Source organism: Haplochromis burtoni, unplaced genomic scaffold, assembly GCF_018398535.1.
Source record: "Haplochromis burtoni strain Fernald_Lab_line unplaced genomic scaffold, NCSU_Asbu1 Contig_71, whole genome shotgun sequence".
NCBI lineage: Eukaryota > Metazoa > Chordata > Actinopteri > Cichliformes > Cichlidae > Haplochromis > Haplochromis burtoni.
The window spans coordinates 2,098,640-2,109,679 of NW_024582432.1; the positions used below are offsets into that span (position 1 = coordinate 2,098,640).

Below are 11,040 nucleotides of genomic sequence, written 5' to 3' on the forward strand. Positions count from 1 at the left end.
ATACTTTATCATGGCCATTTTTTATAACTATTCACTATCTTTAGTGAATAGTTATTTACTGACATGATTTTGTGACATGTATCAGGTGCATTTATCTCAGGTGTGTTGCTTGTCGTTGCCACAGTCAGAGAAACTTTCCACTGAAATCCTGTCAGGGGAAATGGGTGTCAATCAGCAACTGGATGGACTGAGGGATGTTCTGGATCAGCTCCAAGTCGCTCATGTTCCCCAAGCAACGGCCTGATGCAAAACACGGCGTTACTATGGTTGCCGAGACACAATCAGTGCATACAGTCAACGTGACTGACCCGGGCACATGGAGGACCTGAGGGAGTCACCTGCTGCTGAGGACGAGAGACTGGACTATATAGCGGAATGCGTCCTGAGGACTCTTAAACTGAAACAGGACAAATGGCAGAAATGCGTGTCCAGCGAGGACAACAGGCAGGTGCTGCAGGAGTTCCTGGACAAAGCCGAGCAGAGGACTCTGGTGGTGTCTGTGACTGCAGGAGGACAGCTACAGACCGCCTCCTCCTTCACTGGCGACTCCAAGAACAAGGCGGTGTACTTCATAAAGCGAACCACAACCACACTGAGTCCCGAATCCATGAAAGAGAATTTGTTTTACGGGGACCTGTCTTATGCTCCACTTGACCAGTTTTCTGCTCTAGTTGAGGAGGTAAGCCACAGAGCAGGGTACGTTAATGATTGTTAGGTGCATGAAGCCCTACTTACCACGACCGAGTACATTAACCTCCTACCTAGACTGCAGTAAGCATGCAGAGCTGCGAGTGAGGGTTCAAATTAAATGACCGCTTTCATCGTGGTCCAAAAACAAAGTACTATTCCTTTTTTATGCTTAAAACAGTACATATTTCAGTAGCAAGTGGATAAGTAGTACTGGGTACAAGTACTTAGGTATTTCTAGGGAAAACCAGCAAGCGAACCTCGCCAAGCAAAACAGCCAAATTATTGAAATAGCAAAAAGTCAGTGTTATTAAAAATAATGCTTAAATTAAAAATGTAATTTAAAATCTGTAATTGAAAATATTAGTTAATACGTTGCCAAAACTAATATTGTACCTAAATGGTTGACATTGTTTGCTAAAAGTAATTGTTTAACAGTAATATGCATAACACTAATGACCTAAAGGTTTTGTCACAAGTAAAGGTTAATAATTGACAGGGCTAAAATAATTGCTAATGTCAGTCTATAGTTAACTTACACACCACACTTGAGAAAAATGAGTACTTTTAAAACTTTAAGTCCTTTTCCTAATACTGCTGTCACTCTGTACTTTAAAAGTTTAGTCCATAACATTTTTCCAATTTCTTTAAACTCCTTCAGGTTATAGCTCCACTGCTCTCCAACAGCAACAACTACATTCAGTGGCCACAAGTTGTGGTACAGGATATCAAGTGTCATGTCCACTCCCTTAAGAACAGTGTGTTTGTGGTGTCTGGCCAAATCCAAGGCAAGACTCTGTTGCCTCTTCCCGCAGGCTCGGAGCGAATAGACCGAGCCGCCCTCGAGACGGACAAAAGGTAAGCAGACCGCTGTGACAGGATCGTGTCAATGCATCATTTGTCCAACTCATACATTCTAAAATGCTTTACTTGTGAAACATCGCAGGGGGGAAATAGTGGATAAAAGCATCATCCACTCCTTGGAGTCTGCAGTGATAGAGTGGAGCCATCAAATCCGTGATATCCTCAAAAAAGACTCCTCTGAGGCTCTGCTGGAAGGCAGAAACCCCACACCTCACACTGAGTTGCTCTTCTGGAAGAACAGGTCAGCACCTCTGTTATTACACACACAAAGTAGCCAGTGGCAGCTTCTGAGAAGTACTTGTTTCAGTGTCACAAGTGTGAGAAAATAACACAGAAAATAATACAACTTTGAAATACTGAAGGGACCTAAGTTTTTGCTAGTGCTTCTAATTTCAGTTTCAAAGTGCCTGTGCTGTCGAGTGAACAATGTAATTTGCAGCCCAGTACTTTCTTTATTTCTTTGCTGAAACAAATCTGCTTATGTAACAGAATTACATCTTATGAGAATTACATGCTAGCAGTCCAGTATGCTCTATTTTTACCATTTGTTTTTCCGCTGAAGAAATTAGACAAAAACGAAAAACAACAAAAGTTGTTCCTTTTTCTTAAACACATACTCTAATGCCACCAGCCTTTGGTACATTTTTTATGTTATTCATATGAACAAATTAATGCCAGCACATATGGTAGTTCATATTGTGCAGTCTGTAGCTACAAAATTAACACTGACCCTGCGTTAATTGAATTCAGTTTATTTATTTATTTATGTAGCACCAAATCACAACAATAGTTGCCCCAAGGCGCTTTATATTGTAAGGTAAAGACTCTGCAGTAATACAAATGAAAAAGAAAGAAGAACAGAGAATCTGCATTTCTTTTTGATGGTGCAACCCCTTTGGCTTTTTAAAGAATCTTTAAGGAAAATATATGAGAAAATGTTTTGATTTGTTCCTTCAGTTCCAATCTATGTAAAAATTTCTGGATGAATTTATGGTCTCAGTCTGTAATTCAAATATTTTATAATGTATATTTTATGAATTATAGTCCCAGTAAATGTGGAATAAATTATAAAGCCTGGAATGCTGAAGGTGATTGACATTAGCATATTAATGTGCAGTGAACCAGGTTTTGCTAATGTCTGGTTTCCAAATGGTCCAGAATGGTTTTTGTAATTGTCATTTCTCAGATAAGATTTGTCCAACATTCGAGGTATAAATTAGTAAAACATTTTGGTTGTGTTAGGCTAATCAGATGTTTACCTTTCACTTGTAACGGCATTAATAATCGTTTCTTTTCTGTGATTTTTCTTCTTCACCTCTGCTGCGGTTGCTGTTGCAGTAACCTGCTGTTAACACAGCTGACCGGGCAATGCTTCCAGGTTTTTAAGAACAGTTTTACACTTTCTGAGTCATTCTTTGCAGTCTTTCAGAAGTGATTCAGGCCCCTGGGAAGCTGCAGTTAAAAAGATCCATAAACGTCCCTTGTTTTTCTTTAAGATATGCAGATTTTAAGTGCATCCACTCCCAGTTAAAATCATGCAAGGTGAATAAGATGGCAGCGTTGTTGGAGGCTGTGGAGAGCTGCTACCATGCTGCTTTTATGAACATGCAGCAGGATGTCCTTGCAGGTAATCTAACAACAGACAATAAACTTAATGAAGTTTGCTTTCTGAGATGCAATATGTTTTTGTTCTTTAAGGGCCAAAGAACAAGATGCTTTATCTTTTTACTTGTGGTCAAATTGACTTTGATCACATCTTCATTTGCAGCTCTCGAGGAGGCAGAAGACATCTGCACCTACCTGAGACCCCTGCAGCCTCTGTTTACTGACATGGAGAATGTGGAGATTCCTGCTGTCAAGGGTCTAATCGGCCCTTTAATGCACACAGTATGTCTGGTGTGGGCAAACTCAAGATACTACAACACTCCAGCACGGCTGATTGTTCTCCTGCAGGAGACATGTAACCTCCTCATACAGCAGGTCAGCTGCAGTTTCTGCTCTTTGTCTGCATGTTTTGTTGAAATGACTTTTGTCTTCACAATTCAATTCGGTTCAGTTTAAATCCAATTCAGTTTTATTTCTATAATGCCAATTCACAACAACTTTTGCCTCAAGGCACTTTATATTACCAGGTAAACACAATATTAGAAAGAAACCCTAACAATCAAACAAAACCGTGTCACACTATCCCCTATAGACAGGCAAGTGAATGTGTATTACAGCTAGGTTACAGTTGGGCAGTCGGTGTTGCTAAGTAGTCATACTGCAGTGTTTCTGAACTGCGCTTTCAGGGATCACCTGTCACTGCGAAGTGGGTGGGTGATTTTCTTCTTAGTTTTTTTTCCTGTCTGTAGGTGGAACTTTTTTCTTTGTCTGCTCAGCCATGAAAGTTCATGCTCTCAAACTGTTCTGTTTTATTGTGTTAAGTTTATTGGAAGCAAGTCCCTGTTTTTGCAGCCAAAAATATATAATGTACCAGAAACTCCTTCCCAGGAAAGACCTGGCAGCCACCAGCGTTTACCTGCTGGGCTGTGCATTGGGAAACACTGAGCTGTAGGCTGTCTTTAGATTGCCACTGTGTCCCATGGCATTTAAGTGCCCACACTGCACATGGCAGTTTCAAACTTGGCCTAGATCCCAGAGACCAACCAGTGCTTCTGTCTGGGCTATCATCTTGTTTGCTGTTTCATATTTTTCTTATCACCACCTGAAACAATATTCACCATATAATGATTATAAAATTAAAATTCAGTAGTGAAATTTGGCCATTAAACAACCCAGATTTTCAAGATTTGGTGAAAATACACTATTATTTAATGGCCTAAAATTGCGGGGAACAGGCTTATTTGCTTTCTTCTCAGAGTTAGATGAAAGGGTCGATATCACATAAAATGCAGGAAAGTCACTTTTCTTGCTTTCTTTGCAGCAAACTCAGCAGTAAGAGCTGTGTAATTCATCTTAGATGCAGCATCCTTTTCAATGGATAGAACAGCAGGTCTGCACAGTCTGCCCCGAGAATGTGATGTGCTCAGATAGCTGACGATTTGTTTCAACTTAGAGAAGCTCTTCTCTCCTGATGCTCCATTTACCGTGATAGGCCCAAGAATTCTGAACACATCTTGCAGCTGAGAAATGTTTATCTAATGCCTTTGAGGAAAGAAAAGGTTTGAAGTGATGTAGTTTTCTTTGGAATTGTAGATCTGAGTATCCTCAGCTCTATAAAAGGGTCTCTGTGTTTATGTCCTCAGATGCTCTGTGCATATGTAGATGCATTTCTACGTCAGTACATTGCAGTTCTTTAATTAATGCTTTCAATGGCAACTGGTGGTTTAATATATATATTTAAACTATTGGTTGATAAACATGTATATTTATTCATAACTGTTTGATGACAGTTGACTGTAGAGCAGAAGACAAGGAATAAATAAGGAGGTCCATCTGGATTCCTCCGTTTGCAGGAAATTGGACTCCCCGTACTCGCCTATTAAACAAAACCACTGATGCCACTAAACACAAATGCTAATTACCCATCACATATTTTTTTAATCTTATTTTAAAAAAAAGATAATTCTTGTTTCTCCTTTATCAGGCCCGCATCTATCTAGTACCAGAAGATATTCTGAGAGGAGAGGTTTCTGAGACTCTCCAGAAAATACAGACCACCCTGGAGGTCCTGATTCTCTTCAAGAGCACCTATGAGGACCGGCGGGCCAATCTGAGGCAGTACCAGAAGAATGGGAGCTTAGTTAGGCCCTGGGACTTTTCCCCTCTTTTGGTTTTCTCCGGACTTGACCGATTTGTTAACAGAGTCAAAATCATTAAGGTGAGTATGGAAATACGTTCTCAGCACCTCTTGGAGAAATGCCAGCATTTTTGGTATGACAGTTGACTGGAGCTTGCCTTCTCTGCAGGATATCTTGTTAACAGCTGTCGACCTGCTGAAGCTTGAGAAACTGGAGATTGGAGGCGTCCGAGGTCGAGCCCTCAGCCAGCAAGTCCAACAGCTCCAGCAGGAATTTACTGACACGTACAAGTTCTTCACAGAGAAGCCCTATGACTGCTTGGATGTAAACAACATGGTACAAATGATTATGATCATAGGATATATGGGGTTCTAGTTCACTTGCCTGCTCTCTTATTTTACTGAGCATTGTCAAGGTGAATTCCTTTTAAAAGGGCTTTATGAAATATGAAAGGCTACAGGCCCAGCAGAGCTTTTATACCTTCTTCTTAGCGTGGTCGCCCAGCATCGGTGGAGCAAATTGCTTTTCTGCCAATAAAGTATTTTATTTGTAAATGTCATCTGTTTGCTTATCCAAGGTTTTTGAGACCTATAAGCAAATATAAATTGACTTAACTTGAATATCTCGAATCGCAAATTGTTGAATGGCTTTGAGTCAGTGAATTGTGAAAAGGAATATGCTTTGCTGGCTTTGCATTACATCACACTGCTGTTTGGTATTTTGGCTGTTGGTGTAGCTGAGCTATTTCCTCTGCAGGAGTTTGAAGAAGACGTGAGGCAGTTTAAACTGAAGGTGGATGACATAGACCGAAGACTCGGAGCTATCTTCTGTCAGGCCTTCGATGATGCCTACGGTCTGGAGCACGCCTTTAAGGTCTGGGATCTTTTTCTCAGACACACACACATGCATACACCCACCCGCCCAAACTCACACACGTGCACACACACACATAATCATTAAGCCCTTTGGCATATCTGTTGTCTGCAGGTTCTGGACATGTTTGGCAGCCTGCTGGAGCGCCCGCTAGTGGCTACAGATGCTCTGGACAAATACCCTTTGCTTGTGTCTATGTTTGACAAGGAGCTGGACTGCTGTAAAATTCTCTACAACAAACACATTCAAGCTGCTGAGGAGTGGGGTGAGATTCACGACAAAGTCTTTATTTCACAAAAGTCTAATTATAAACAACATTATGATGGTGTTTATTTAAAGAATATGCCACTTTTTAGTCTCACAAACTTGCAAAGAAAGACACAGTCAGCAGTTAATGTTGGTGTCCATAATAACTCTATATTTAAGGTGCATTTATACACCTAAATACACTTCATTTTGTAGTTTAGGTGTAAACACCCTTTAAATTTGAGTCTCAAGGGGAACTTGTCTTTCCCTGTTGAAAAACATCATAAAAACTGCTTTTGCTTGGGGTTGGAAAAAAGGTTGAGATCAGTGAAGAGTGAGATCCATTACAACCCCTCAAGGATGTTGTCAAAGTTTCTAAAGGAATTAAACGTGGAGTGTTCTTGATTTAAAAACTTCTTAATTGAAACGACCAAGCTCTTTGGAAATTTGCTGAGTTTAAACCCTTAAAACCCCCACACACCCATAGTCCACCCACACAGTTGATTTTCCTGTGTGTGGGTGTGTACATACTGAGCTTAATTAGGGCAGCTGAATCACCCTGTAATTGTTCATCATGTAATCCCCAGTGTAGCTCCTCCCAGCTGCTGATATGAGGTCACGAGGAAACAGCAGTCTTTTGAAATTTGCACTTTAAAGATAATCTTGATAGATTATAGTGTACTGACAAATCTAGCATATGGAAACTATATGACGAGGACATGAGGGGATCTCACATTATTGGGTGGTCGTTGCTCAGTTATGTGCCTTTTTAGTTCAGCTTTTCTCTGAATTTTGGGAGTATCTAAAATTTGGGAAAATTACATATTTAGTACATTTTTTGTTGTTGTTGTTGTTGGTAAAGCAAACAATTTTACAGTTCAACCTTGGAATTTTTGCTGTCTGGAATGAGCTATGGTGATGTGCAAATAGGTTATATCATAGCCCAAAACTCAAGATCTGATGTCTGCAAAGCAACGTCTGGATCAGCCAGACTGGTGATCAGGAAGTCCAAAATTACTGATTAAGTTCAAAATCATGTGTTAGCGGAAATAAAAGGAGGTGAGGTTGGGACTGGCGGTAAGGGTAATCTGGTTTGTTGACCGTCTGTGGCTGGGTTAGAGAAAGGAAAAAATGGATTGAACTAAAAAGCTATCTGTGAAATCTCTATGCAGAAATCTTGAAATTGAAATCGGACAGGCTTGTGGTAATGATGCAAAGTACCAATTCAATTCAGTTTTATTCATACAGCGCCATATCACAAGAACAGTCACCTCAAGGCACTTTATATTGTAAGGTAGACCCTACAAACAGCACTTTGGCGACAGTGGGAAAGAAAAACTCCCTTTTAACAGAAGGAAACCGGCAGAACCAGGCTCAGGCAGGGGCGGCTGTCTGCCGTGACTGGTTGGGGTGAGAGAAGAAAGACAGGAAAAAAGACATGCTGTGGAAGGGAGGCAGAGACTAATAATCAATGCAGAGAGGTCTATTAACACATAGTGAGTGAAGAAGAAATGCTCAATGCATCACAGGACTACACCTATTGCAGCATAACTAAGGGAGGATTCAGGGTCACCTGGTCCAGCCCTAACTATATGCTTTAGCAAAAAGGAAAGTTTGAAGCCTAATCTTGAAAGTAGAGATAGTGTCTGTCTCCTGAATCCAAACTGGAAGCTGGTTCCACAGAAGAGGGGCCTGAAAACTGAAGGCTCTGCCTCCCATCACTTTTAAATACTCTAGGAACAACAAGTAGGCCTGCAGTGTGACAGTGAAGTGCTCTAATGGGGTGATATGGTACTACAAGGTCATTAAAGTAAGATGGGGCCTGATTATTTAAGGTCTTGTATGTGAGGAGCAGGATTTTGATTTCAACTCTGGATTTAACAGGGAGCCAATGAAGGGAAGCCAATATAGGAGAAATCTGCTCTCTCTTTTACCAGCATCAGTTACTTCCTAAAAGAAAAACTTTTGAGGTGTCCTTTGCAGATTTTAATCACACATGTAGCTGTGTTCTTGTGCTCAGGATTTCCACCGATGAAGCCTAATCATGTACATGTATATCCAGTTGCTGGTACTTGCTGAGGTAATTGAGCCATCAACATGCAGGGATAGGTAATCTAAGGTTCACCATTAAACACTTACTATAATCAGAGATAACTAATAAAACTGAATGAAACTCATTTATGTATTCAAAAACAAAGCTGCCAAAAGGTAGTACTGACTTGGCAGTGTACCGTGAGTTTGGCACATGTCACAGTTGCTCTTCGTCCCTCCATGAAATAAAAAGAAACTGTGAATTAACTGTTAATTCACAGTTCAAAAAGCTCATTTTAATGTGTGTTTGCTGCAGAGGCTGTATTTATTTACTTCTTCATAAATGACCAAAATATGTAATTTGCCTAAGGGTGCTCAAACTTTGCATAAAACCGCCTATCTGTGTAATTCTATATGATGATGTTTGACCTCCTCAGGTTCAGCTCCAGTGAATAAGAATATGCCAGCAGTAGCTGGAGGGCTGAGATGGGCCCAGGAGGTGGAGCAGCGCATCCAGACCCCCTTCTTCAAATTCAGACACCTCGCCTATCCGTGAGTCTCACCTCAAATAAAGCAGATTAAAAAATGAAAGTTGATGTGGCCGTGCATTTCCAGTGGTCTCAGTATGAATTAATCACTCTGTGAGCAGTTTTAGAGGCCTCATAAAAATGAGGCTTTAGAATATTGGACCCTGGAAAGATATTGGCTCTACCCTTTGCATGGCTTGTAAAGTTTCATCTTCTCTGCAGGTGCTTGGAGACTGCAGAAGGAGCCAGGGTCATCCAGAAGTATGAGGAGATGATGCAACTGCTGGACAGGTGTGTGCCGCACTTATCTCAGCGTGTTACACTGTGTGTCATCATGCTGAGATGTATGTATTACTGAATAAAAGAACAGAAAGGAAGATTAAACAGAATAGACAGTGAAAGAATATGACACCATTTTATTGGAGTGCATAATAATACTATAAAGGCAGATATTAAATATTAGCTTTAGTCTTTGAAATGTAAATGTTTCCCTGTAATTTCATGCCAACCTTTCTTAAACCCAGCGTTTGTGATTTTGTTAGTTGAGTGTAGAAAATTTATGAAGCAGCCCCTGTGGAATAACATGTAGACATGCAGCTCTGGGCATGATTTATGTTCTCATTACTGTGGCGCTGCTCTGCAGATTATTTTGCAGGACTCCCATAATCCCATATGCCCTGTCACTGCTTACTGATGCCAAGTGAGAAATGGCCTTATAGACCGCATCCAACATCAAACCCTGCAAGATAAAGCATCCCACTGGGAAGGATATGTTGGGGTTTTTTGTTTGTTTGTTTGTTAGTTTTTTTGTTTTGTTTTTTTGGGGGTGGGGGGGTGGGGGTGGGGGTGGGGAGGGGGGGCTTGTTTCCTTTTAATCCTGTCCTGTGTTCTGGCAGATTTCGCACTCACAATTATGATTTAAATACACCGTTGTGCCAAACACATTTCGCTTTTCCTCTTGTTCCGGGTTTATCTGTTTATTTCTTTATTTCTATTCATGTTATTTCACTTACTACAATGTATATGTGGACAGTGTCTGAGGCAGTACAGGCAGAAAAAAATAACAAAAGAGAGGGAAAGGATTAGGGAATTTAAAATAGTAATGCACAATGTATTGCCAACTGCTACACCTGTAAGAAAAAACAAACATACAACAGGCATTCGAAAATGCACAGGTACATAAGCCGACAATCTTCTTGTGGTGTGTGTGTGTGAGTGTGAGAGAGAGAAACTGAGAGAGTGTGAGTGCATTTGTGTCTTTGTCACGAAATGTACTTTAAAATGAGGGTTGGAAGCCAGAATACCACCCTCCCAGGAGTCAAAGGCAGGCAGAGAGCTAACTGAAGACCTAAAGCCACACATCTCAGAGAGAGGTCCTAGATGGGGCGCCCATGTCCACGGCAACGGGCAGTTGATCCCCTAGAGGACGGACACCCCATTGCAAGCCGAGATCAGGGTCCCAGGGTTTCAGGCTCCCAACAACCACCTGGTACCCGGCAGGAAATGCTGTTTGGATGGAATCAAACTGAGCTACACGAGTCAAAGAAACATCACAGAGATAAAAATAATAATAATTGCAAACCATCAACATGTTTTCACTCATTTTGCTGTTGCCAGGTTAGTTAGCTTAGCTAATGCAGTTGAATTGGATTGTGTTACTCTAAATTTCTATTTAATTTCCTGTTATTTTATCTACCTGATAAGATACACTTTAACACTTTAACATAACAAATTTGAGCAAACGACTTCTCTTGAACAGTTTAACACATTGAAATTTTCATGAAGGGAGCATTTATTGCAGGATTTGTTAGACTGCATGAGTGTAAATCATTAGACACTTTGTTAATAGCAGCCTATCACAATAACACACAAAATCCCATTTCTTTAGCTGAATCTACAAAAAATGATAAGTTTGAGGAAAGTGAAATGGTGAAAGTGGAGGACAAAAGAAGAAGAAGCTACCTACAGCATCTGATAGAGGAAAGTCATGTCCTCAAGAAATAGGAGGGAAAATCCAGAAAAGATGACCTAAGAGATGAATCTTGACCTTCATTTGATCCATCCACCTT

The 11,040-nt window shown here is 40.6% G+C and overlaps 1 protein-coding gene across 1 annotated transcript in view; it reads left to right on the forward strand.

Moving 5' to 3' along the window:
- Positions 1–218: 218 nt before the first annotated feature.
- Positions 219–11,040, forward strand: part of dnah9 (dynein, axonemal, heavy chain 9) — a 183,886-nt gene continuing 173,064 nt past the window's right edge. The window contains exons 1-11 of the mRNA XM_005923750.3: positions 219–679; positions 1,349–1,545; positions 1,634–1,792; positions 3,048–3,178; positions 3,320–3,531; positions 5,141–5,374; positions 5,463–5,630; positions 6,051–6,167; positions 6,282–6,432; positions 8,882–8,996; positions 9,194–9,262. Coding sequence (XP_005923812.1) covers positions 317–679; positions 1,349–1,545; positions 1,634–1,792; positions 3,048–3,178; positions 3,320–3,531; positions 5,141–5,374; positions 5,463–5,630; positions 6,051–6,167; positions 6,282–6,432; positions 8,882–8,996; positions 9,194–9,262 — 1,916 coding nt within the window. The 5' untranslated portion in view covers positions 219–316. The remainder of the gene's footprint in view (positions 680–1,348; positions 1,546–1,633; positions 1,793–3,047; positions 3,179–3,319; positions 3,532–5,140; positions 5,375–5,462; positions 5,631–6,050; positions 6,168–6,281; positions 6,433–8,881; positions 8,997–9,193; positions 9,263–11,040) is intronic.